Raw genomic sequence first — 27,601 nt, 5'->3', positions numbered from 1 at the left:
AGCAAAATTCAGGCAATGCAAAGCTACGGTATTTTATTTACAAAATAAATATTTATTTCTATCTATTTATTTCTGTCTGGGCAAACATTACTTGCAGGAGTTCAGTGTCTCATTAGCAGGCAGTGTCTGTACAGTACAATGTACTGTACAAGTTCTCACTAAGCATTACTTTTTTGCATTCTGTATCATTTCATCCAATTAGGTTTCAGTGAACTACAAGCCACCCTGTGTTGTTGACATTACTTTTCTGCCTTATTTGTATTTATGATCTTTCTGCATAACAAGTGATGATGTCCAGAACTGGAATGAAAATAGAATCCAGAAAGCTTGCAGCAGTCTTTACCAAAAATCCTGATTGTTGACAGAGAGCTGCTATCTTGTGATGAATAACACTTGACGTTCAGAAGCTTTTGAATTATACTTGAACTCGTGCAGCCATCAGCTTGTTAAACATGCCTTTTGTTCAAAGGAAGTTGTGCTACTATGATTGTCTGTCTCCCATGCCCATATCTGCAGCCCTTACTGAATACTAATTGTGATTTTTACTTTCTTTTTTTTTTCTTAGCTGACCAGGGTGGAGAAAAGAAACGCAAGAAAGGTGCTTCTTTTCAGACAGTGTCCTCATTACACAAGGTTTGTTGTGTAATCACTTCACCTGATAGTTGCAGTTGAGACAATGCTTTTGAAGAAGGATATTAAGGATTGTAATGGACGAAAGAGACTGAAATCCAATATCAGAATTTGATTCTGGGCTTCAGTTACTGGCTTATAATTATTAAGGGCCTGGAGCATCTCCCATATGAAGAAAAGCTGAGTAACCTGAGTCTGTACAGCCTGGGGAAAAGAAGTCAGAAGGGATCTGATAAATGTTTATAAATATCTAAAGGGAGGTGGGAGGCAAATGGATGAGGCCAGTCTCTTCTCAGTGGTGTGTAGTGAAAGGACAAGGTGCAATGGCCTAAAACTTGAACATAGGAAGTTCCATACTAATGTGCAGAAATACTTCTTTACAGTAAGGGTGATGGAGCGCTGGCACAGGCTGCCCAGAGAGGTTGTAGAGTCAATATGTAGAGTAAATATGGAGATATTCAAGACCTGTCTGGACACCTACCTGTGTGACATACTGTAGGGAACTGCTTCAGCAGGGGGGTTGGACTCGATCTCTCGAGGTCCCTTCCAACCCCTGTGATGCTGCGATTATGCTAACCTAGTACCTTGTTATTAAAACTGCACAGGTGAGAGGCTGCTCTGTTTTCTTCAAGCAATCAGGAGATAAAACATTTGTTTATTCTATTTGAGAAAGTATCACAAAACTTTGTGTCACTGTGAGTGCACAGTGTTCATCATTTATTTTGTGGCTTGTTGCTCTGTGCATGTCTTTGGTCCTGGAACTGATTACAAGTCATTTGCTTATTCCTACTTTGTTAACTGCTTCTAAAGGGATCCCACCATAAGAGTAATGGTGGAAAACAAATGTGGGTAAGTATCTCCCACTGGTCACATAATTTCATCTCATTAGGAGTTACTTACCATGACATGAAATCACAGGAAATTGAGACCTGTATCTTGCCAGGTGAAGAACTGTAAAGATAGCTGACAGATGTGTTCACAGGTGGTAATCTAGTAGTCCACTAATAGTCTAATAGTCCATAAGGAGTTGCTAAGTACCCAGTTCGCTTTGTCTCCTTTGTCATCCTGACTAGCATAGGAGAAATCTTCAGTTTTAACAGACTGCACTGATGATGATAATATATATCACCTCTAATCTTCTCTATTTTTCCTATGCTGGAAAAAGCACTTCCCCCAGAGCTCGGGGATCACTTGCCTGCCTGGGAGACAGCAGTTTAAGATTAATAAAGAAAAAATATTTGTCCAGGAAGGCAAGAGCCTAATTTTTATGAGGAACAGATGGGAAATTTGAAGTGACTAGGCAAAAATGCAGTTCAAGTCAGTCTTATTAGGTGAAAGAAATGTGATACTCATAGAAGATGGTACAAAGTCACTACATAAGCAGGATGGGATGAAAACTGTCATTGGGCACTTAAGTGTGAAGAGAGAGTACTGATGCTTAAGGCCACCATAATATTTTATGACAAAACAGAGTTTAACATCAGTGATGTGTTAATTAAGTTAGTCATAAAGGCAGTACAGCTTATTGAGGATCCTCTTTTTTTCATGTACCAATACCTGAGGAATATGTCCTGTAGTTAGTGCAAAACACTAGTTTACAGGAATGTTCTGTGGGATGATATTGCATCTTGCTGGCTGTACACATGGTTTGTGACAATTTTGGGGCTGTAAGTAAAGCACATCTTCTTAAGATACATCTTCTTAAGATTCTCCTAAAACAAATGTTGATTCCTACAATAAAGTTAATTTATGTTTTGATTTATTTGAAATCATTTATTTTTTATGACTTTTTAAGCTTATAATCTTGTTGAGGACTACTTAGAGAAATGACTTTAATAAGCTTAGCCAAGAAACAAAAGAAATAAGTGATGAGAATTCAACAAAACCATTAAAGCTCACTGTGTATTTTGTATGTCTGTTCCAGGAAAATTTAAATAAACTAATGACTAACCTAAGATCTACAGCCCCTCACTTTGTACGATGCATTATTCCCAACGAATCAAAAACACCAGGTATGGAAAACACAGCTGTCTTAAAACCTTAGTATATTTGAACAATGTAATTCCAGTATTTACTTGCAAGCTCCCAAGAATGATTTTGAATACTGTCTAAGTATGTTGTTCACCTTATCCCACAATGTTGCCCATTTGTGAGATGACACCTCACGTTTTTTAGTTTCCTTGGTGAAATGAAGATTAAGCCCTATGGAAGAGTTTAGCTTTGTTTCTTCCCTGTAGGTGAAATGGATGCTTTCCTTGTCTTGCATCAGCTCCGCTGTAATGGTGTCCTGGAAGGCATCCGCATTTGCCGTAAGGGTTTCCCAAACAGAGTGCTTTATGCTGACTTTAAACAAAGGTAATGCAGAGCTGTGTTGTCTCCCGTTTTGTCCCAGCAGACAAAATAAGAAAAGCATGCCTTCTCATTTTTATTGGAGATGTTTTATTCCACTCCAGTTTATTTTCCATTCTGCTTGCCTGAAAAATGGAAGGCAGAACTCTGTTCTTGCCTGTGACTTTGTAGATGCAAAGTAGGAAATTAGTCCAGGCCATTATGCTAGTTTTATTCGTTGCTCCTCTGTTGTTAACAGGTACCGCATTCTGAACCCAGGTGCAATCCCAGAGGACAAGTTTGTGGATAGCAGAAAAGCTGCCGAAAAACTACTGGCATCTTTAGATATTGACCATAACCAATATCGTTTCGGGCATACTAAGGTAACCAGAAAAATATCGTTAATGAATGTGTAAAGAGAAAGGCAGTGAATCTAATTTGCAGAATAGGACACTATGCAACCCCTGGTCATGTCAGTTAATGGGTTACTAATACAGGAACTAGCAGCATAGCAGAAAACAGAAATTAATTTTAAACTGTGCTAGAGAAATATTATTTTTCTAGCTTAAGCTCCCACAAAGCTTGTATTGCAGCAACAGTACAAACACAAGAGCAGCTGATGCTCCGTACTCCCTAGTAAAATACTAGCTTGTTTGGACCATAAGATCAGCAGCAGCTTTTTTAATGAAGCTGTGTGACATGATCCCATTAGCAGGGACCTTACAGTGGGCAGTTGTGGTTTAGCTGACCTGTACTGAACTCTGTCACAGCTGAAATGCACCATAGAGCATGTCAGTAAAACAGTTTGGCTTATTCAAAACTGGGAAGATGAGACCTAGTTTTAAAGAAACTAGAACAGTGCAGTCCCTGATGAAAGTACCTTATTTCTTATTAATGCAAGTATCATCTTATTTCTTTTGCTTAATAAATGTGCCAATAAAATTACCATTTTTCTGAACAATTACAACAAAGTCTGTACAGCTAACTGTTGGTGTACTTTGGAAGAAAATTAATCATTATCATCAAATGGCATCTGTGCGTGTACCAGGTGTTCTTCAAGGCTGGTCTGTTGGGCCACCTAGAAGAAATGAGGGATGAGAGACTTGCAAAGATCCTAACAATGATCCAGGCAAGGGCACGTGGCAGACTGATGAGGATCGAGTTCCAGAAGATAGTGGAGCGCAGGTATGAAGTCACTCCCTTCAATCTTAGCAGATAATAGTCATTAGCATTTAATTATATGTTGAGTAGAGCCATTATTACTGTCACTAAGGCTGTAGCTAATCCTAAATTAAAGGTTTAACATACATGTCTGATAAAACTAATAGCAAGTGTTTCTTGGTTACCTGAAAATGGGATTTGGAAATTTTTCATGTCCCTGAAAATCAAGAGCATGCAGGAAATGTTTTCTGTAATGTTGGAATTGAGAACAAGTTCCCAACATAACCAGGGAGCAGAGCTGTAAAACTGACTGAGAATGGAAACAAAAAAGTATCTCATTTTCTCAATTCATGCTAAGCATTAGGAGATTTTGCTTTCTTCCTTAAACAGGGATGCCCTTCTTGTAATTCAGTGGAATATCCGTGCCTTTATGGCTGTGAAGAATTGGCCCTGGATGAAGCTTTTCTTTAAGATCAAACCTCTTCTGAAGTCTGCAGAAACTGAAAAAGAGATGGCCAATATGAAGGAAGAGTTCTTGAAATTGAAGGAGGCCCTGGAAAAATCTGAAGCAAGGAGAAAGGAACTTGAAGAGAAACAAGTCTCTTTAGTTCAGGAAAAAAATGATTTGCTATTGCAGCTCCAAGCTGTGAGTAGACACATACTTATGTATTCATTAGATGTACTTTCAAGATCAAAGGCTTACAGGCCATGATGTTATTTCAGTTCAACTAAAATAAGTTGTTGGTCTTGTCAGAGTCTTGCCAAAAAGTAGAACAGATAGAAATTCTCATGCTCTAACATAAAACTAGGTGGACTAACAATGCAAGTCTTATCAGAGTTCTGTCCAAAGCAATTTCTGTGTCAGTTATATACAAAAGCATAATTAGAGAGGCATGCATGACTAGTCCTTCTCACCACTCTATTGTCCTGCTCTGTTAATTAATTATTGGTCTTGTTTTCTGAAGTCAGGAGTAGATAATTTTCCCTAGCCTTGACTGGGTCAAGTCCTGTGACCACTTTACATAGGTGAGGGATGAGACGATGACTACTTGACCTCTTCCTTTTGCCACCACAGGAGCAAGACACTCTGGCAGATGCTGAGGAGCGATGCGACTTGTTGATTAAATCCAAGATTCAGCTGGAGGCCAAAGTCAAAGAGCTGACAGAGCGAGTTGAGGATGAGGAAGAGATGAATTCTGAGCTGACATCCAAAAAGAGAAAATTGGAAGATGAATGCTCTGAGCTCAAGAAAGATATTGATGATCTTGAAATAACACTTGCAAAAGTAGAGAAAGAGAAGCATGCTACTGAAAATAAGGTACCTGTTGAACTTCGCCATATGTTCAAAAGAGGTCAGGCAAGGATTATCTTTATGACAAGATCTACTGGTTGTCTTGACAGCTTTATACTCTATTACATAGGCCACATTGAAGGATCAGTACACACAGAGTCATTTGAACTTATGAGAGAAAATCTGTTAGTCTGAGTTTCTCTTTTTCTGAAATGAGTTTTGCTGCAACTCTTCTAAAGAATTATGTCTAGTTTTGGCATTCTTAAGTAAACAATTTTCTGCTGTAACCTTGAGTTCTTCCAGCTCTTTTTCTGAGGATCTCCTATTTTTTTTTTCCAGGGAGAATCAAGAGCTGTAATCTACCACAGAAAGAGTAACACTGGGGGGTGGAAAAAAAAAAAAATCAATGCCTTTGATATAGAAAAGTCCACAACAAGAACTGGCACATACTGGCTCCTTTGCTGGCAGTTTGACACAAATTGCCACAAATGGGTGAAGGGAAAGACATCCCTTTCTTTTCAATGTCTTCCTCCATACAAATTCACTAATATTCATTTGAAGCAGATTATGATAATCCCTTTCTTCAGAATCTTACAAATGCATCTTCATCCTTCACATAGGTGAAAAATCTGACAGAAGAAATGGCGACTCTTGATGAGAACATCAGCAAACTTACTAAGGAGAAGAAGTCCTTGCAGGAAGCTCATCAGCAAGTTCTAGATGACCTTCAAGCAGAGGAAGACAAGGTCAACACACTGAGCAAAGCTAAAGTGAAACTGGAACAGCAAGTGGATGATGTAAGCTGGCTTGGCCTTCATTTTTCTGCATGCTTGTTTGTCCAACACTAACAGTTTTCATGAGCCTGAAATGTCACAAAGCTTTGTCCTCTCAGAATCAATCACGTATTTATAAATGTAGCTCTTGTTGAATTGTCTGTAAAAAGTAAAATGACAGCAACAACGTGAATCTTATCTGCATGCTCAAGCCTCCGAAAGAAATGTAATGAAAAAGAGAAAATCTACTAAGTTTGCATTTGCAGTGTAACTTGACTTGCAAACAGAACTTTGCTACAAAGAGAACTGCAGTGCTTACTCAAACATAAAGCATGGACTAATCCTTATATTTCTTTAGCACATATGTCCATTGGCTGCCAGAAAACAAGAAACAAGATCGTATGCCTATGCTTATGTACTTCTTCAACACTTGCTAGAGCTCAGCATGAAGATGGATTTAGTATGCAACTGACTGTTGTAAACAACCTGTGTTGAATATATTTAATGAGTGACTTTGTACCTAAAGCTTGAGGGCTCGCTTGAGCAAGAGAAGAAAGTGAGGATGGATCTAGAAAGAGCAAAACGCAAACTGGAAGGAGATTTGAAGCTGACCCAAGAGAGTGTCATGGACTTGGAGAATGATAAGTTGCAAATGGAAGAAAAGCTGAAAAAGTAAGAAATATTTTCTGTTATACTAAGTAAAGCAGCACAGTTACTACTGCCTGATGTATTCAGGTGTGTCATTGTGGCCTGATGGTGGCTTAAAGGAAATTCCATCGCAGATGAGAGAGTGATGGAGGGGAAAATCACTGTTACTTGTTTGCAGTATACCTGAAACATTAGAACTGATTAGACTTATCAGAAATATATATATATATATATATATACACATATATATATATATATATATTTTTTTTTTTTTTATGTAGTTTGTTTTTATTACTTAGAGGAGAAAGGAATCTTCTAAGTCATTCCTCCTAACTATAAGAGAATTGTTGAAAGACCTAACTCAATTAAGCATATTTTTCCTTTGAGTATGAAAATAACATTACTCTGTATGGCATAAAGAACAAAAAATGTAATTGCACAAATATTTGAAGTCTTGACTTGGAAACGACTGCTAAGATAGTTATGCATTTTTCTGCATATGGTGATACATAAGGATTGTTTTCATTTTTAGATCCATTAGGAGTTTTGTTGAACAACACTTTAAAAATTGCATGAGCCTAGCTTTGAACTGTGGAGAAAACTGTCACAGTGGGATTTTCCTTTCCTTGGCAGGAAAGAGTTTGAAATGAGCCAATTGAATTCCAAGATAGAAGATGAACAAGCTATTGTAATGCAGCTGCAGAAGAAGATAAAGGAACTACAGGTTAGCTTGCTTCTTTCTCATTTCTCTTAGGACGAGCCTCCCAAGGCTGGATATGTCTTTGGGCAACATTTTGTAGTAGAAGGTCTTCCTGTCCATTACAGAGAGGTTGGAACTGGATAGTCTTTTAGGTTCCCTCAATCCAAGCCACCATGTGATTATCTGCCTCACTGAAGGGCTTTGCAGAGACTTTCACAGCTAGTTGCCACTCAGCTTTGAGACCCAAAGTAGTGCAACTTCGATCCCTTTTCCCTCAAGGAACTTATTCCACGGGACGTATGACTGCAGAATGCTAGTAGTTTCAGGAAAGGCAGAAAGGCTTCATTGTTTTCTTTTAAGCTTGGAACCTTGCAGCTGAGGATGGCTGTGGTTTCCAGGGAGGAGTTCAGCAATTAATAGGAATGGATTTGAAATTTAGGGTAAGAGCTCAAATGCACATAAATTTTCAACCGAAATCGAAAGGCCAAAGTCAGCCAGCACAGTCCAAACAAAATATCAACTCTGATTCTTCTATAAATAAAGAACATTTGGATAACTTGAATGTGAAGCATATGTTCATCAAAACAACTGTTTCATTAAAAAACAAAAAACAAAACAAACAAACAAACAAAAAACCTCCCAGTGAATAGTGGTTACTAACTAAATTCTAGACACTGCTTTATTTAAAGTTTTCGGTCTTAAAACTCCTAGAGAGAAGTTACTTCTGTCACATAGCTCTTAGACTGGAGGCAGAGAACCCTTACAATTCCCCTCAATGGCAATCAGTTGTTACTCCTACTAGGAAATAACTTATCTCCCATACGTGATCTATATGTGAAGTACATGACAGTATACAAGGTCAACGTACTTTACCTGGGTGTCTTGAACTAAAGCTTGTGGGGAAAATTGTAGAACTCAGAGAGCTATTTACTATGAGAAAGATGTCTTGTCCTCTGGCTCAGTATCTGATTTATTGACACAGATGGGCAAATCCTCTAACTGCTGCATTTCCTCCTCTGTTGTGAAGTGTTGGGTTGGCAGAGAATTTCACTGTTTGTAACATGCTTCAAGGTTTTCTGGTGGGAATCATCTGGAGGTGACCCCAAGGTTCTCCTTTCTCTTTGATAGGCTCGTATAGAAGAGCTGGAAGAGGAGCTGGAAGCAGAAAGAGCTGCTCGAGCCAAGGTGGAAAAGCAGAGATCAGATTTGGCCCGAGAGCTGGAGGAATTAAGTGAGCGGCTTGAAGAGGCTGGGGGTGCCACTGCTGCCCAGCTGGAGATGAACAAGAAACGTGAAGCTGAGTTCCTGAAGCTGCGGCGTGACCTCGAGGAGGCCACGCTGCACTATGAAGCCACAGCTGCTGCTCTGAGGAAGAAGCATGCGGACAGCGTGGCTGAGATGGGGGAGCAGCTGGACAACCTGCAGCGCGTCAAGCAGAAACTGGAAAAGGAGAAAAGCGAGCTGAAAATGGAAGTGGATGATCTGACATCCAACATGGAGCAAACGGTTAAGGGAAAAGTAAGGGCCTTGAGACTTCCCAAACTCCCCAATGATCATGTGTAGCCAAGGCTTGTCCGAAGGCTTCCCAGTAGAGCTGGTAGGGCTGGCATGTTTCAGAAAGTTGTATCTTGCAATCTGGTGGTGCTTGTGTGTGCAGTATCACCCTTTCCCCAGCTGGTGGTATAGCCCTTCTCACTTGGAGACAGAATAGCCATTGAAATGGCCTATCTCAGATGTAGTACATCCTCAGTCCCAGACATACTGGTTATTCACATGTCTCAGAGCACAGAACCATGCCGCTTAAATAGTGCTCACCTAGGCTGATGATGACTGCAGTGATGCCATTCAAGGCTGTACAGCTCAGATGGTGATCCTGGCTCACAGTTTTGACTCACATTAGCAAGGAATGTAAAACATGACCACATGACTCGCATGACCATTCTGTTCATTTTCACTTCCTATGGCTGAATTATGCATTTTGCTTTCTCAGTAGACAGTCTTGGCAGCTTTCAGAGCACTCTAAAGAGTCTGCTCTGTGAAACTGAAGACAGGATTTCACTATTCTGAGTACAAGAAGGCTGACATCAAACTCAATTTTTGGTAAATAGCAATTACAGCAGAATCAGTAAAGCAGTTTTCACTGGAGATGATTTTCCCATCTAACAACTGTGATGCAGCTTTTGTCTGAACTTCATAGGCATATGATTGGTTCCAAAGGTCTTGCAGAGATTTTGTCTCTGGTGCTTCACTTCAGAACACAGCAAATGAGAAAGGTGTTCTGATGGGGAGACCCCTGCCTGGGACCACAGACACAGGGTTTCTATTCCCCATTTTACTGCTGTCCTCCAAAGTGACATGGCAGCTTTTCTTCCCACAGTTCCAGTGTCCTTGTCTTCAAAACAGTGACAATATGTGCACACACACACAGCCCTGATGAGCGGGATTATTTCTTCTTGATTACTTTTAAAACTGAGCCAAATCTCAAATTCTTTATTCATGTTCCAGGCACTCAGTGTTCCTGTAAGGCGCATTTCATTGTTGTCTTATTTGGTGGAAAACAGAAAAGTAGTATTTGCTAGGTCAAATTGCTCTTTAAACCAGGATGCCAATCGAACATGCTATGACAGTTCTTGCTGTAAAGCTTATGAAGATCAGGCCTTACCCTCTCATCAACATTCACTACATGCTGGTGGTGGAAGAGATATTTGTGTCTTTGTTATCTGCTGTTTATTTGAAAGGGGCACAGCTTCCAAATGGCTACTTGGAGGCTGCAGCTTTGTATGTCTCTTCTGATTCCTATTTAGGCAAATGCAGAAAAACTTTGTCGCACTTATGAAGATCATCTTAATGAGACAAAAACTAAACTGGATGAAATGACTCGCCTCATGAATGACCTCACTACTCAAAAGACAAAACTCCAGAGTGAGAATGGTATGTGTAGCATATTAGTGTTCAGTCCAAATAAGTTACTGGTAAGCAGAATGTCAAGTGTCTACGTCAAAGAGAAGTGGTGTGCGGTGGTATTAGTACTGAATGTGGCTGGATTGGGTTTGCTGAATAGAATTGTAGCTTTGCATCTTCCAATTTTCCTGTCTTCAGTATTCTTGTAACAGTGGGTAGAAAGACCGTGCCTTGAACTGTCTTTTAAAACTGGTCTATAATCATATCCACCAGCATGTTGTGCTACTGCCTCATGAGCTGAAGTGGATGTGCTGGCAGCTAAGTACTACTTTCGCAAACAACAACACATATATTGCAGAGCTAGAGGGAAGATGAGGGAGTTGGCATACTTCCGTTGTCTGTGTGAATACACCTTCCTCAGTGTGGCCTCAGGCATTGCACTCCAGAGGATGCTCACATCCAACCAAAAAAGTGCATCCCACATTTCTTTTTGCCACAGAACTCTTAACTCTGTATCCCCATCAGATGCCACTGTTCTGCTAGATTAACTTCCTGTGCATTTTTTAAAGGCATTTCATTTCCTGTCTATTTTCATGTTAGTTCTCTGTACTCTTGAAGTACTGCAGTTTCTGCCCTGTAGTGATGCCCTGTGATAAGTTTTCCTTATGTATCCCTCTGCTTTGTATGCTGGCAGTTGTGAGGTTATTAGAGTACTTTGGAGCCCTCTGAAAAGAAATCTGTAAAGACAAAGTAGTGAAGAAAACAAAACCAGTTACAATTTTGTGTAAAAGTAAGCATCAATCTAGCCTGACTCATGAAATTGACTGAAGTTCATGAATCAAAGTAATGACAGTACAAATATGAGTAACCAGGAGAAAAAAAGAAAAAGAAAAAAAAAGAAAATTATCCTGGTTAAGTTTTTTGATGGCTACAAGTTTGGAAGATGCTTCACAAAAAGTCAGCCCTAATCATTTTTGTTCTTTCCCTCAGTAGAATTGTTTAAGTTGGACTTTGATTTTTGGCTCTGGCTGCAAGTGTGTCACTTCCTCTTCTTAAATCCTGTGACAGGTGAATTTGTAAGACAGCTTGAAGAGAAAGAGTCGCTGATAAGTCAGCTGTCCCGAGGAAAAACATCATTTACACAGCAGATTGAAGAACTTAGGAGACAGCTAGAAGAGGAAACCAAGGTAATGCTTTGACTGTGTCCCATTCATTGAAATGGAATAGGAAGAACTGCTCATGTTCATTTGTATCCTGGATAAAAACTGAAATGAGATATAGGAATGAGAACACTACCTGCTAACTGAACGGATATAAATTTCTGCCCTGACAGCAGCAAGTCAAAGGAGAATGGTTTTGAAAAATAAGTGGTGTTCATAATTGCTAAATAAAACTGACCTAATAGTATATGCAAAATCTCAGATCTTGCATCTTATAAATTGAGATGTTTCTCTAAAGGTATGAGAATATCTTCAGTTTTGGTAGTTTGCCCAGCATGTTACCTGCTGGGATGACTTTTTGCCTGACTTGTCAAGGACTAATAAGGCCAGAAGCAAAAAGAAACAAAGACTTTACCCTCTGTTTGAATTTCTAGGGCATGCTTGTTTGAGTTATGCTGCAGGTAACCCTGCAATGTTGTGACCTTTCTATCCCTACAGTCCAAAAATGCTCTGGCTCATGCCCTGCAAGCAGCCAGGCATGACTGTGATCTCTTGCGAGAACAGTACGAGGAGGAGCAAGAAGCCAAGGCAGAGCTGCAGCGGGCTCTCTCCAAGGGAAATGCAGAAGTGGCACAATGGAGAACAAAGTATGAAACTGATGCCATTCAGAGGACTGAGGAACTGGAAGATGCCAAGTAAGTGGCTTACATGGGCTTCATTTGGCACTCAGCTAAGAGGACTGTAGCATGTCTCTGAGCATCTCCAGTCGGCAGGATCTTCCCTCGCCTCCAGTACGTATTCTCCATGTAGGATTTTCACTGTGATTTGGATCCTTTCTTTCCAGGACCTCTTCTTCTTGCTGAGACTACCAAGCCTGGCTTTCCCCATCTAAATAGCCTATGACCAAAAGGTCAAGGCATGATCAGCCTCCTAATCAGAAGCTATGTCTCTTAAATGGACATTTCAGTACATGGCACTTTCATTTGACTAGGTTTTATCAAAATTCACAACCAGCCCATAGCGGTCACAGTTAAAAATCATGGCAGGCTCCTTCTTGAGAAGTCAAAAGTTCAGTTTCAAACATTCACACACATGCATAAAATTATCTCCCACTTCTAGCATTCACAATTTAAGCTATTTTTTGTCTGTGATAGTCCCTTCTCTCTAGAGGCTTGATTTTTATTTATTTTTCCTTACCTTCCCTCCCCCATTTTCCCTTTGGAAACCAAATTATTGAGATACTGCTTTGGTATCAGCTTTTCTGGATAGACAGCAGTCGTTGCCCTCAGTCATTTTGCTGTCTCTTCCCATCTGGCAGAAAAAAGCTTGCTGCCCGCCTGCAAGAAGCTGAGGAAGCAATTGAAGCTGCCAACGCCAAGTGCTCTTCTCTGGAAAAGACAAAGCACAGGCTGCAGAACGAGCTGGAAGATATGATGATTGATCTGGAAAAGGCCAACTCAGCGGCTGCCTCCCTGGACAAGAAGCAGCGTGGCTTTGACAAGATCATCAATGACTGGAAGCAGAAGTATGAAGAGTCACAGGCTGAGCTGGAAGCTTCCCAGAAGGAGGCCCGCAGCCTCAGCACCGAGCTCTTCAAGCTGAAGAATGCCTATGAAGAGACACTGGACCATCTGGAGACTCTGAAACGGGAAAACAAGAACCTCCAAGGTAGGCTTCGTTCAGGACTCCGTGGCTGGTGCCAGAGACACAGCACTGGGAACAGCTGTGGGGAAAGGCTTTTCTCTCATCCTTAGAAGAGCTTTCAGGTGTGCCTGGAGACGCTGATGCTGGAAATGAAAGTTTTAAGCATTGAAAATGGTTTTGCCAGAGTACTGACTAGATCTGTGTAATCTATGTTGCCTACAGTTTTGTTTGAAGCAAGAATTCTTGTTGTAAGGGAGAAGGAAGACCCTTAAGTGTCAATGTAGCCTTTTACTAGCAGTGCAATCCTTGCTTGTTACACCAGTGGAGCAATTCACATCATTGAAAGCAAATTTCTAATCATAACCACTGCCTTTTCCTCCTCTCTGCCAGGGGCAGGGGAAGCGAGCTCACCCCTTGCAGGGGTGTCAGCCTCAGAGAAGGAACAAGAAAGGGGGCAAAAATGCAACAGATGAGGCCTACATCACTCACAGAGTAGGGCACGGTGTTGCTAGCCTGCAGATCACAGATAAAAACTAAACTGCTTCAAAAAGTATTTATGAGAAAGTCTGTGCCCTCAAGTTCATCAGGTAAAAACAGTTCCTGTACAAGTAAGATGTACACAAACTGTCTTGCATACAAATGAGCACTTGAGGCGGCAGTCTGAGGCATGGATCCTGTATTCTCATTCTGTGAATTGCTTTATGTTTGGAATACTCAAATTGACACTAAATCCCTCTGACCTTTTTTTATTATTTGTTTGTTTCAGAGGAAATTTCTGATCTGACCAATCAGATCAGTGAAGGAAACAAGAACCTCCATGAGATAGAAAAAGTCAAGAAGCAGGTAGAACAAGAAAAGTCAGAGGTTCAGCTAGCTCTGGAAGAAGCAGAGGTAAGGAGAGAGAACTCAAAGGGTTGAGAAATTATTTCTTTCTCATGAATTTTTTGATCCTCTCAGCTACGCTGCAAATGTGCTAGTAGCAAGTGGAACTGCCCTGCAACCAGCTCCCCTGAGCTTGCTAGCCAGCCATGGGTTTCATGAGAGACTGGTTTCAAGAGAGACTCAAGAGAGATCTCAGCTCTGAGATCACCAAACAGAGGCTGCTTCAAAGGAGGTGTCTTGTAGGGGTTGTTATTGTTTCCTTTTTTTTTCCCTTTTTTCTTCTTTTTCCTTTCAGGAAGCACAAAAGTGCTCTGCTCAACTTCTTAAAAGCCAGCATAGAGCATTCCAGTCTTTCACGACATTTGGGAATTGTGGTTTTACAGTATTTTAACAGATATTTCTAGTGTCTAGCTTCCATCAACAAATTCACCATTTTCTATCACAGAGCATAAGAAAACAAACCTCCAGATGACATTAAATCCTACAAGGCTTAAAATATTGCTTTCGATGCTGCACTTCGCTTTAAAAAAATAAAGTGGTCCCAAGCTTGGAAACAAGACAAAAACAGGCCATCCAGAAAATCTTTTACTCCCATAGGAGTTTGGTGAAGACACTTAACATCACTGTTTTTCTTTTTATAGTGACGGGTATGCATACATCCAAGAGGGATGGCCCATCACGTTTTACAGAAACAAACCAACAATGCAGAACAGACTGACTGGAGATTCTGATTATTTCCAGGGTTTTTCTGGGAGCTTGGTGCATTGCAGAGCTAGGAAGGGGGTGTAGGTGTTGCTGGCTAGAAGCAACACAGCAAGGGATTGTAGGGGAGGGCTGTGTTTCGTTTGAATTGTTCTCTTCATAGCATCTGCTGAAGTGAGCATCATGCAGCAACAGGGATCCGTTAATGCCTTACATGCTGTGCAACTTCTTTTGTCTGTTACAGGATGCTTTACAGCTTGCAGGGATTTCACAGCCAAACAAACAGGTCCCACAATCAGAGCAGAGGAAGTGGCATGTCTGTCTCCCCCAGCTCTGAGATGTGAAGGGTGATTAAATGCTTTGTCACCAAGCTTCTTCCTCAGGAAACAATGTCCCTTGAGGGATCCAAGGGGCACGCTTTACTTTCACAAACTGTGTGAAATAGTTTCCTGAATCTCTGAAGTTGGCAGCTAACCAAAGTAAAGCGATGATGTATCTTAATTGTGATAGAAATGTCTCAGTACAGACTTTCTCCCTCCCTTGTGGTTTGGGTTTCTGGCCATCATCACTGGTGCTTCTGTGTGCTGTTCCCAGTAACACGGGGTGGCTGCTTGGCATGAAGTGGCATGAAAAGTGGCCTGTAGCTGCTGCACAGTGGCCAGAGATAAGCAAGGATTTTGAACAGCTTTGCTTTCGGGAACCCCATTCTGTTTCTACCATCTCTTCAGGGAAACATAGAAAAGCCAGTGCAATTTTACCCTTCAGAGAGCACTTTCGAACTATGTGGTGTTCAGTTCCACTTTCCTTCTCCATGTGATGAGAGCAGCAGTGAGTTAGAGTGGCCCTGAACTTGGTTTGTGCACGACCTGAGAGTCAAAGAACTGGTGTTTAACTACTGGCTGCCGCCAGCACAGTTCTTGACCTCCGCGAGTGAGAGAGAACATCAGAACAAGGACAAACCTCCTCTGTTTTGTGATGTTTCCTTCATGTTAACTGGAAATAAGGGGCAGAATAGTTTTGTAGTTTGTCATACAGAGCTGATGCCTGCTATGTCTTTCCTTAAAGTCATATGCCATAATGAGATTGCGTATGTGGGAGGTTTTCAACACTCCCTGCTTTGGAGAGATCTTGATGAGCTGTATGTGGACCCCTTCAAGCTCCCAGCAATAATCTGGCTTCAGCTTCTCCCTCTCCCTTAGAAGCCCATGCACTTCCTGAGGGTGTCTGCACTGCAGTGCGGGGGAATGCATATGTTGGTATCAAAACCATGTAGGTAAGGCCTAAAGTACCTGGTACTTTGGTGAGCCATAGACTGCTTGAGAATTTGTACTATGAGGGGCTTTCTGCTCCATTTTCCAGCTGCCAGGTTGCATCAAAGGTGAATAAACGCATTTCTTTGCCAAGTAAGCAGCTCATGTCACTTGCTTAGAGATAGGGACAGTGGAGGAACGTTGCTACTGGGAACAGTGAGAAAAGCATGAAGGGAACATCTTTCTGCATCAGCTTGTGATTTGAAAAGAAAGAAAAAGCAACTGCAAGCTCATGGTGCTTTCTCTTTCAGGGAGCTTTGGAGCATGAAGAAAGCAAGACCCTTCGTTTTCAGCTTGAGCTTTCTCAGCTTAAAGCTGATTTTGAAAGGAAGCTGGCAGAAAAGGATGAAGAAATGGAAAATATAAGGTACTGTGCAGAGCTTTTATTTACGTTTCTTCTGCTAATAAAAGGATCAGGAATATTCTCAAGACCTAAGCCAGCCAAACAAACCACAGCTAGTTATGCCAGCAAAAGCAGATGCTGGCAGTACCAGTAACTAAGGCAGCTCTGGTTATTGCCCTCTGCCAGAGGGTAGTTCTACCACCAGATCTTTTCTTAGTTCAGATATTCCTGTCAGTCCAGTCTCTCCAGTGTACATGTAAACCCGCCAGACACATCCCAAAGCAGCTACAGGAAAACCAGCTGGCACAGTCATGAGCTGCTAAGCCTGTATGTTTACAGTAGGAAACAAGCAGACATGCAAAAGACAGTTTGCTGCCTCCTTGCAGTCTCCTAGAATGAGCCCCTCCCAAGGGGAACCACCTGGGAGTGGGAATCAGCAGAACTGTTGCAGTGGTGCTCAGATTGATGCTACCTGAAGGCAACATTTAATTCTGCATCTGGTTCATTTGTGCAGTCATAGCTACACTGTTTGCAGGAGGACACAAGGAGCTTGCAGTTAGGCATGCACAATTTGGGTAAGCGGTGAGATTTGATGAGGTACGGAAAGCGTGGATATAAAAGGAGAGGAACCTGCAGGTAAAAAGGGGGTGAGCAGCAGGAAAAAGGAAAAATAATCAGATGACAGAAGGATGAAATCTTTTCCCCTCTTTCCTCTAGCACAAACCCTAGTCTGAAGAGTTAGACTGATTACAGAGACCACAGGACAAGCCATTCCATTCGGTGTTCCTGACTCAGCCACACTGCGTGTTTTGCTGCTGGGCTGCCCAGCAGGCAGGCAGTGCTATCCTTGGGAATCTGGGGCACAGTTCTCTGTCTTGCCCAAGCAATAAGACTGTCAAGGTTTTTCTTGTTGCCTTAATGAGTTCCCAGAAATGATATGCAAACAGCAAAGCCCGGCCAAGGGTGAGATGAAATTTTTTTACTGTGTGAGTCATACTCTGTGCATTGAGTTACTTTCTGGCTGCAGGAGAGCAAAACCTTCACCTTGGAACTCAGAGCGTAGAACTGCGGATTTTAAGCCTCTCTGTTCTGACTGTTAGAGGAAAATTATGCACCTGTCTCTATTTGTTTTGCCATCTCTTAAATTGACAGTAAGCTGCCTTTAACAGGGGGACCAGCCTGTTAATTACAGTGGGCTTAATCTCTTCTAACTTTATACGTCCATAACACAGATTTCTATTCCCAATCTAGTCCCATGATAATTCAGCATACAAAATATATGTTCCAACATCTACTTTTAGGTGCACTAAATTGTAACTTGCAAGTGCCAATTATTATATAAAGAGCCCCTAGAGTGATTAGCTTGAATGTAGCTACCAACCGTCAGTTTGATTAATCTCCTTTCTTAATGCCTTCATGTAAAGCATCCCAGTAGATAATTCAGTAAATATGGCAAGTGACAGTTAAGCATGAAGTGCTTCTTGCGAGGTTCAGGCCTGTACCTGCTTGTGCTCATAAGATACTTGAGGAAGCTCCCTGCTGAAAGACTGCCAAAGAAAACACGGGAGAAGGAAGCTATAGGTGCTTACAGATCAGGAGTTGGCTGAGAGTGTGAAACACAGCAACAAGGTGCTAGAAACCCATGCTATGTGTGTCACTCAGAAATGTAGTGCTGCTTCTAGATGAGACACCTCTTGAAAGTGAAATACGGTTTCACGTAGATCTACGTCCCTTTCCGATGAGTAAAACAACTCCCTTCACCCTTAATTTCCCATCTACTTTATCCAAAAATCAGGAGGAACCAACAACGCACCATAGATTCTCTGCAGTCCACCCTTGATTCTGAAGCCCGGAGCAGAAATGAGGCCATCCGGCTGAAGAAGAAGATGGAAGGAGACCTCAACGAGATGGAAATCCAGCTCAGCCATGCTAACAGGCATGCTGCAGAAGCAACCAAGTCAGCACGTGGCCTGCAGACACAAATCAAGGTACTCTGAGGGCTGGGTTTCATACCAAAACAGTAATGGTGATGGTGATCAAGAGAGAAGCTACTCTCAAGGACATGCAGTAAAGCCCTTATGATCACATCTGATATGAGAGAATACTGAGCAGTAGATTTCTTCCGAGACTTGCAGACAATGTGGGTGAGATCCAGGCATGAAACACTGCTGGCTACAGCTTCCCACAGGGGCAGAGAGCTACAGCGTGAGGCACTGAAAAGTTGTGATTTCCTTGAGAGCCTGCAAATCCTTTAAAATTGGAGAATAAATCAGTTGACTGGAGTACAGGGAGTGTGCGTGTATGTTCAGCTTTGTCACCCACTTCAGTGTTGGTATTTTTTTGTTTTAAAAACCTGTGCTAAGAGATCTCTTAAATCATTACCTGCCTCTTGTCCCTCCTGTGCCCATGCTGCCAGTTCTGCCTCAGGCAGAAGTGCCAGCTCTGACAGACCTCAGCTCAGGTTTTTTCCCCCCTTCCACCACGTACCATAAAAGCTCTTGAGATAACAATCTAGAGGAAGCTTTTCTCCAGAAAAGAAACGCTGAACCTTTGGAGGTGGCCCAGGGAATCTCTGCAATCCATGGGTCCTTAGATAAGCACAGGGGCTCAAAATTGAGTTGGCCTGGTAAAAACCTGGTTGCTTTGTTCTAGGAGCTCCAGGTGCAGCTGGATGACTTGGGACACCTGAATGAAGACTTGAAGGAGCAGCTGGCAGTCTCTGACAGGAGGAACAACCTTCTCCAGTCAGAGCTGGATGAGCTGAGGGCTTTGCTGGACCAGACTGAACGGGCGAGGAAGCTGGCTGAGCATGAGCTACTGGAAGCCACCGAACGTGTGAACCTGCTGCATACTCAGGTTGGCTTTTTCTGGGTTAAACTGTGCTTCACCTGTTAAACACTGACGCTGTTCATCCATGGGCATCAAAAGACAAGATGCTCCCTGTATGCCTTCTGGTTAGAAAATGAAGGAGAGGAAATAAGCTGCTCTGCAGATGTACTCCCTCCTACCTGCTAGGGTAGCTGGAACTGATGGCTCAGCCAACTGCTTTAAGCAGTTCCCAGAAAATATGGATGGGTGATTACAAGAGCAAGTTGTAGTTCTTTCCTTCTCTAAGTGCTATAAAACCACAGCTTCCAGCTTTCACTTGGAAGCGGCTGGAATGGAGAAGCAGACATGGTGTTTTTGCTGCTGGTACTCAGCAAATCAAACTGCAGTGTCTGGGTGTAGGCCTGCTGTGCAGTGCAGCAAAATGTGCTCAGCTACACCACATGGCTTCATTAAGAGAGGCCTTTGGACTTTAAAGAATCATGTAGGGACACCTCTTGACTCAGCAGCATTTTTGCTGCAAAATCCAAGCTTCTCTTCACCAAATATTGAATACTCAGAAGGGAGAATGAGTTTTTCTACTTTGATGACATGGGGCTTTTGTTCTAAGCACTCATTAACTAACAAGTAATGGATCATTGGCTTTCTGAGTTGAACTGCCTTATCCATTCTTCTATTTCATTGTCTAGCTTATTTTATCTGAATCAAAATCTGAATGTTTACAGCTATGTGGGTACTCTTCCTAGGCCTGAAGCTAGATAGGTAGTAAAAGCCCTTAACACACTGCTGGGTCTCCCCAAATACTGCCAAAATAATTAATGGTGTGCTATGGTATTTAAAGAAGTTAGGTCTCCAATAATCACTTTTCCTCCTTTTCCACTTCTCCTTTGTTGGAAAATGTAATGAAAGAACACAAGCCTGATCAATCAGAAGAAGAAACTGGAGGGTGACATATCCCAGATGCAGAATGAAGTGGAGGAATCAATCCAGGAGTGCCGGAACGCAGAGGAAAAAGCCAAAAAAGCGATCACAGATGTAAGTAGTCTGGTTCCTTGCTCATATTATTTCAGCTCCACAGTGTCCAAGGACAGCACAACATTTCTTAAGTATGTTACAAACCTGATATATCCCAAGTGTTCCACAGTAATCTGGAGGCAGCTGATGAAACTACAACATTAAACAGGCTGGAGGTAAAAAGAGAGGAAAGAATTCTGCTTGATCTACTTTATTTTTTCAAGAATGCAGATTCCACTGATCCTCAAGGTCTCAAGTCACATCACCTTTCAGTTGGGTAAATTGTATACTTCTGTAGGCTAAACCAGTTCAGACTGATCTAGCACTAACTGGCTGACTGGTCTACATTGAGTCTGATACGAGAAAGAAAATTACCGAGTCCAAAATGAGGTACCCTGTAACTAAGTGTCTATTAGGAAAACACAAGGACAAAGATCCAAGAAGACAGAGTGCATTCTTCCTATCAGGAGGAGGACATCATTTGGATGTCCTTCCATCATTAGAGTATACTTTAATTTCCCACGGACCTGGAGAAATGCGGAGTTGGGCTGACATATCACATCATGGAGTGCATGAATGAAGCTATTCTTGTACCGCAGTCTTCGCTTCTCAGGAGGCAGTGCTATTACTGCCTGCCAGAAAGAAGACACTGATTGTCCTTGATTCAACTCCAGCTTGGACTGCAGCAATTGCTGGCTTCCAATGGCTGCTCAGTGATGGATACAAAATCTGTAAATGGCTGTTGGTAGCAGGGAAACATGTCAAATCAGGAAAGAGCTAATAGGCGTACTCGTTACCAGCCTTGCAGAACGGCCAGGGACGATGACATAAGATGCTGAAACTGAGCTTTCTCTTTGCAGCACGCTACAGAAACTGCTGTGCTGTTACAGCTGCTCAGAAAGCTCTCATGGATGGCTGTTCAGGGAAATGTGCCTTCCAGTTGTTTTCATCTACTACCTACCAAGACCCCCTAACTCCAATACTAGATTTTTTAATAAGCTCTACTTGAAATGTCTGTAGTGAGTTGTACAGATTACGGGTGTTGTAAATGAGGACATTTACACACACCGCAAGGTTTCCAAATCCAAACAAATAACAAGTAAAGCAAACAAACAAGGACAACAAAGCCCACCTTAAATCACAGCATTAGAATAGAGGGGGGGAAAAAACGTATTCTCTCTGCCCGGGAGATACATGCAGTCACAAAATATTCTTTGGAGCTCTGGGTATAGTGAATGATCCAAGTAGTGGATGACTCAAGACAGATCTTCCATCAAGTTTTTACTGAGGCACAATTCAATGGCATAATAGAGGTGCTGTAAAGTTTGGTTGTTTTTCAGGCAGCAATGATGGCTGAGGAGCTTAAAAAGGAGCAAGATACTAGTGCTCACTTGGAGAGAATGAAGAAGAACATGGAACAAACCATTAAAGATCTGCAGAAACGACTGGATGAAGCAGAACAAATAGCCCTGAAAGGTGGCAAGAAACAGATCCAGAAACTGGAATCCAGGGTAAGTTTGCAATCAAACTACAGTTCGCTATCCCCTGTCTTACAGAACTGGGACTGGGTAGATGGCCTAGGGCTGCCTAGTAAGTTCAGAGAGGCCGACAACAGATGCTGTGAATGCTTTCCTCTGTTTCACGGAACACATATGAACGGTTCTTGGACACACATTTCCCTTTCATCATCCAGTAACTATGAACTGTTGTAGCACAGCAGTTGGCCAACTTCTTGATTAAAAAAATAATGTCAAACTTTAAAAAGGAATGGCACAACATCTAAAACTGGGAAAGGCCTCTGCTTGCTTCACTTAAACATTTTTTTCTCTTGCCAAAATGAAAATAGAGCATCTGGTTCTGAGTGGGACCTTTGACTGCTGGTTCAGCTTAAATACGCTTAAGAAAAAGTAGAACGAGAAGTAGAATAATCCATTTTTGAAATTCAACTCTATTAAGATGCTGAGAAGAAGAGCAATTCTTGAACTGCGAACTATATTATCTGCTGCTTTATACACGTAACATAACAGCAAGAGGTTTTTCTTTTTTGCAGGTTCGTGAGCTGGAGAATGAACTTGAGAATGAACTCCGCCGCAATTCAGATGCCCAAAAGGGAGCCCGCAAGTTTGAGAGGCGCATAAAGGAGCTGACTTATCAGGTGACCGTGGACTGCAAGGCCATTGGGCCTAGTGAAGAATAAAGGAGTGCATTATCTAGAGCTTTCTGATTGCAAGAAGCTTTATGGATGGGAAGAATATCTCTGTAGGGCTACGATCATCTTTGTAACTCATTGTAACTCATGTTAGGAAGGATGCTATTGCTGGGATTTGGATGGTTTTAGCATGGTTTTAAAATGGAGCAGGTTTAGATGATGATTTACATTGCAAGGGAAGAAAGCCCAGCTGTCTCTCAGCTGTGCTGATGTTGCAGAAGAGAGGATTCTGATGCATCACAGGGCATAGGGCTGCCCAGTCCCAGAGCTCTGACACTTACCACAGCTTTACTAACAGCTGCTCATGCTGCTTGCCTTTTGAAAAAAAAGAACTTCAGTACAGAGCTCTGCTTCCCTTGCTTTTGATAGTATTCTTAAGATAACCTTATCCATCTGTTTAGTCTGTTTTTTAATATCATTCATGCTGTTCTACTCCGACTTCTGTATGCAGAGGCTGAAGATTGCTAAGAAGGCACAGGCAGATAGAATTAACTGGTCTGCCTGTTGATGGCCTGTAAAAGCTTAAACTTGACTCATTTTACCAGAAATGCCTTCAAAACAGATTTAACAACAATCAAATTACATATAATTACATAGGCCTGTTTCACTCAGTAATGACACACTCTATAACAAGTGCTTCTCACCCCCAAGCAAGGAATTCTCTGTGCATGTATAGGTATATATGATATAAATATATAAATACAGAGGCTACTCTCTTTTAGTCCCCAACCTCCAAGATTTCACACATCTTCAATCAGCCTACAGAACCTATGCGCAGGTTGACCACAATATGACTTGCTCATACTTCAAATGACACGTTTACAAAATAATATACGTGCCACCTGTAATGACTGCACTGTGAGAGATGCTTTTGGCCTCTTTACACTATTAACCCAATTACTGGTGTTTTGGTACAGTCAGAAGAAGATAAGAAAAATCTGGCCCGAATGCAGGATCTGATAGATAAGCTACAACTAAAAGTGAAGAGCTACAAACACCAAGCAGAGGAAGCCGTAAGTGACTATTTAGGCTTTTTTTTCCTAGTTGTGTTAGCCAGTTACTATTTGTGTTTATATGAAGGCTGGACTTATAAATGTATTTATATGTAAAATATATAGCATTTGCACTGATTACTTTAAAAGAAATTATTCCATTTTATCCCAGGATTGGAGAGTAATTTGCAGGATGCAAAGGGAAGGGAGAAACGGGAAAGACTTTTTTTCCTGGTACTCCCTCAGGAGGTATGTTGAGAGCCTTCCAGTTCACTTAAAATGAAGAGTGCAGCTGGAAACATCAAATCCTTTCTTTGTGGAGAAAAAAACCCCTAACGACAACAACAACAACAAAATCCAAAACCAAAAAACCAAAAAAACCACCAACTCTCGGCCCTTCAAGAGTCAAGTGGGTCCCCTAGGGCTGTTACTTAGCCAGGCTGAGCTCTTTTGTTACACTTGAAATGGAAAGCTTTGTTTCTTAGGGACTGGAGGAAATCAGCTCTGCTGTTTTCTCTCACTAGGAAGCACAAGCCAATCTGTACCTTTCGAAGTACAGAAAACAGCAACATGATCTGGACGATGCTGAAGAAAGGGCAGAAATAGCTGAATCTCAAGTTAACAAGCTGAGGAGCAAGTCAAGGGATATTGGCATGAAAAAGGTATGGTTTTACTCCATGGGGCAAATGTGACTGGTCGATACATAGTGGGCAGAAGTTTCCCAACCGTTTTGCATATGTGATATTAAAAAGCTCTGTCTCTCCCTCCCTGTAATGCTGTAGATATCTATGTATACAGTGGAGCCAGGGGATTACTGCATTAACAAAGTGCCAGATATTCTAACACTGCTCTTTCAAAAAAACCTGCATTGATTTGAAGAGCTGGATGAAAATACTAGTTGTTAGTCATGTGGTGTGATTAGTAATGAGAAATACAATTGTTGTATTTTGCACCTGAGCAAACTGGTAGCATAAGATTGAAACTGAAAGGTGCTATGAAATCAAATCTCTGCCTGCCTGTACCTGCCTGATAGCAACCAGGGAAAGGAAGGGTGATGTTGCTACTTGTAGGAATGACAGAAGAGGAGCAGGGTCACTGCTTTTGTTCGCTTCATTTGCAAAGGTAGCATCAACTCCCCTACTTAACATCATATAAATGTAATGGAGGTTAAGCTCCTACGTCAAGTAAGAGAAAATAAATCTTTCTGTATTATTTAGGTGTTTTTATCCTATTCCGTCCTATCACTTCCTTCGTTCTTCTGTATCCACAATTCTGTGGAAAGGAAATACTCCAATTTCTGTTTTTATACTGGACTAATAAAGTCATCTTTAGCTGAAATAAATTATTGTAGATTCACTGTCTACAGCAGGGCTACATTAATACTAGATGAACATCTGGTCTTTTACACATTTACACACATCCTTTAGGGAGAAAATAAAGACTTTATTTATTAGTATTATTAGATGAGCATTAAAAATAGTTTCCTCATACTGCTACCCCTATTCCTGGAAACTCTAGGAAGTATGTGTGATTCAGTGCAAACAACATTGTACTGCAACATGTCAGTACAGAAATCATCTGCTCTCAAAGGATGCATACACTAGCATTAGGACAAGCCTATATTCTCAGCTGAAGTAAGACAGAGAAGTTTGGCTAGATTCAATACAGTATGTGCATTTAATGCTAGTGTATTTCAGCTATATAAGCTGGTAATGCAAAGAAGTACAAGCATTAGTGAATAGAAGTTTTTGTCATTTACTTGTGAACTTACCCTAAACCCCTGCAATGCTTTGTTTTTCAACAGCTATCTACTTTCTCAATTGCATTTCAGGTTCATGAAGAGGAGTAAGTGCGGTCCTGGCTCCCAGATATAAGATGATGATTCATACAATCAGGTATAACCAAAAGCAGATGTATTAAAACAAAACTAAAACGAGCACTTACAAAAATAAATATCAAGTGCAAACCAAAACACAGTGTATACTGTATGGCATTCATTTTTTTATATATTTTCATTTTGTTGGGCCCCAGGGATCAATAAAGGATTACATACTGCCAATAGCCCGCTTCATTATGGAGGAATGAACCGTAGTTGGCAGATCTCTTGTGAAATCAGACCAAAGGGAAAATCCAGTCGTGTTTCCCAGTCTCAGGGGATAGCCCTTAAAGCCACAATAGCCCAGCTTTTAGCTGCCTTGGCTGCTGTTCAGAGGCTGTACCAGTTTTTTTTAGGATAGCAGAAGCTAAACTTCAGACAAACAGTCAGTTTAGAAGCTTCTCCTACAATGGCCAAAGGGCTTTTGTTCTTCAGCTGCAGGTCAGGCATCAGAAATGCTGTGGAGACTTGTCACATAAAGACAGCCTATGGCTCATAAATAATGTTCTTTTAGATCTCTTCCACTTTAAAATTGGTACTAAAATATTCAGTAAAGTGCAAAACAGTAAGTACTCTCTTCCCCTTACAGTTTAAAAAAAAATAAACTCAAAAAACACCAACCCTCAAAACTTGATGTTCTGTGAAACCTTTCCATTGTCCTTTCAATACACCCAAATTTCATGTACAAATGTCAGCTGACTTGCATATGATATTTTTTCTGTCAGTTTACTTGCTTGTTCTTGATGCTCAGGTAGTTAGTACAGCTCAGTAGGAAGGAACTCCTGTGTTCTCCAAGCTTATTTTCAGCAACAATCATAGGAACCTCTGTTTGCAGTAAAAGGGTTTCTTTTAGTATGGCCAGGCACTCATATCACTCCTCCTCTGTTCCTGGTTAAAACAAAAACTGTTCTGTTCCCTCTATTGGGAACAGAACAAGACATTCTTGTGATAGAGGTAAGTCAGTATTTTTCATTTTAAGACTAGGCTGAGCAAAACAAACATCTACACGACAATGCAGAAGCATTCCTGTTTTTTCCCTCTACTCAATCAATGTCGTCAGTGCTGTGTTAACCTCTAAATTGTCTCAACAAGTCCCAAGATAATTGAGTACCGCTTAAACCTTTCAAATGAAACAGCTCCAATTCAAAAGTACATTATCATTTCTAAAGCATATCAACATTATTAAAACTGGCTAGCATCCAAAAAAAATCTCTACATGAGAGCAAAATGAAAAAAATGACAGACGTTCAATCATTTTGTAAGGGCACGTAGCAACAGGATGAGAGGAAACGGCTCTGGGCTGGAAGGTGATGGTCTTGGGCTAGATGTTGGAAACTAGCAACTAACAACTAGACTGTTGTCTTGTGAAGGATGTCCCTAATTATAGGGGTGGGGCTTGGAACTGGATGCTCTTGGAAGTCTCTTCCACCTCATTCTATGATTCTGTGATTTTAGAGTTGGAGTTCTGGTGTGCTCTTATCAACTCTCAGTTTCCGTTGTAAAACCAAGTTTGAGGCTGTGACAAATTCATAATGCCCAGAGTTCAAAGATGCATCTTTCCACAGATAGGGCCATGTTATCACACAGGACAAGATTTACCATAGGAAATAAGGGCTAAAGCTGTTCTGGCTTTTTTTTTTTTTTTAAACTGACTACAAAAGGAAGGAAACATAGCCTGGCTGTGTTTTACAGTATTCTAACAGAAGCATGAAAATAAAAGGCATCGTAGAATCACAGAATTGTTTGAGTTGGAAAGGATGCTTACAGGTGACCTAGTTCAACCCCTGTGCAACAAACAGGGGAGCAATGAACACCTAACAGCTAGATCAGATTTCTCAGAGCCCCACCCAGCCTGGTCTTGAATGTCTCCAAGGCCAGGGCATGCCATCACCCCTCTGAGCAACCTGTTCCACTGCCTCACCCACCTTATAATAAAAAACAAACAAGAAAACCGTTCCTTATATTCAATCAAAATCTCCCCTCTTTTAGCTTGAAACCATTTCCCCTCGTCCTATCACAACAGACTCTGCTAAAGTTATCAGAAAGTATTTGTGAAAGATAATCTACCTTCTCATCTTTTCACAGAGCATGGGAGAGCAATCTGGCTAAATGAAGGGCATTTTAACGTGATTACAACCAAAATAGTATAGTATAGCCTAAAGAGCTTTCAGGACATAGAAAAGAAATGACAATTTTCCTATGAAGAGGTTT

General features: G+C 41.3%; 2 protein-coding genes across 17 annotated transcripts in view; one reads left to right on the top strand and one right to left on the bottom strand.

The window, feature by feature from the left end:
* The window catches only part of MYH15 (myosin, heavy chain 15), a 46,583-nt gene extending 21,097 nt beyond the window's left edge, over window positions 1-25,486 (top strand). For both annotated transcript variants that reach the window (XM_015295778.4, NM_204766.2), the window contains 25 exon segments: window positions 566-633; window positions 2,555-2,642; window positions 2,868-2,985; window positions 3,218-3,341; window positions 4,007-4,143; window positions 4,510-4,765; window positions 5,195-5,437; window positions 6,031-6,207; window positions 6,710-6,855; window positions 7,465-7,555; window positions 8,660-9,049; window positions 10,336-10,462; window positions 11,501-11,619; window positions 12,091-12,287; window positions 12,911-13,260; window positions 14,003-14,127; window positions 16,382-16,497; window positions 18,269-18,461; window positions 19,126-19,329; window positions 20,209-20,334; window positions 21,654-21,824; window positions 22,364-22,468; window positions 23,440-23,535; window positions 24,039-24,176; window positions 25,346-25,486. In XM_015295778.4, coding sequence (XP_015151264.1) covers window positions 566-633; window positions 2,555-2,642; window positions 2,868-2,985; window positions 3,218-3,341; window positions 4,007-4,143; window positions 4,510-4,765; window positions 5,195-5,437; window positions 6,031-6,207; window positions 6,710-6,855; window positions 7,465-7,555; window positions 8,660-9,049; window positions 10,336-10,462; window positions 11,501-11,619; window positions 12,091-12,287; window positions 12,911-13,260; window positions 14,003-14,127; window positions 16,382-16,497; window positions 18,269-18,461; window positions 19,126-19,329; window positions 20,209-20,334; window positions 21,654-21,824; window positions 22,364-22,468; window positions 23,440-23,535; window positions 24,039-24,176; window positions 25,346-25,363 — 3,923 coding nt within the window. In that variant the 3' untranslated portion in view covers window positions 25,364-25,486.
* HHLA2 (HERV-H LTR-associating 2) overlaps window positions 2,373-27,601 on the bottom strand; it is a 35,319-nt gene continuing 10,090 nt past the window's right edge. For 7 of the 15 annotated variants that reach the window (XM_015297471.4, XM_015297466.4, XM_015297498.4 and 4 more), the window contains one exon: window positions 2,373-11,169. In XM_015297471.4, coding sequence (XP_015152957.2) covers window positions 11,029-11,169 — 141 coding nt within the window. In that variant the 3' untranslated portion in view covers window positions 2,373-11,028. Of the gene's footprint in view, window positions 11,170-24,936; window positions 26,309-27,601 lie in introns of those variants that run through there. The other 8 variants (XM_040666280.2, XM_015297489.4, XM_025144239.3 and 5 more) reach the window with 3 other exon arrangements.

Source organism: Gallus gallus, chromosome 1 (genome assembly GCF_016699485.2).
Source record: "Gallus gallus isolate bGalGal1 chromosome 1, bGalGal1.mat.broiler.GRCg7b, whole genome shotgun sequence".
NCBI classification, from domain to species: domain Eukaryota; kingdom Metazoa; phylum Chordata; class Aves; order Galliformes; family Phasianidae; genus Gallus; species Gallus gallus.
This window is presented reverse-complemented; position numbering and strand designations above follow the sequence as displayed.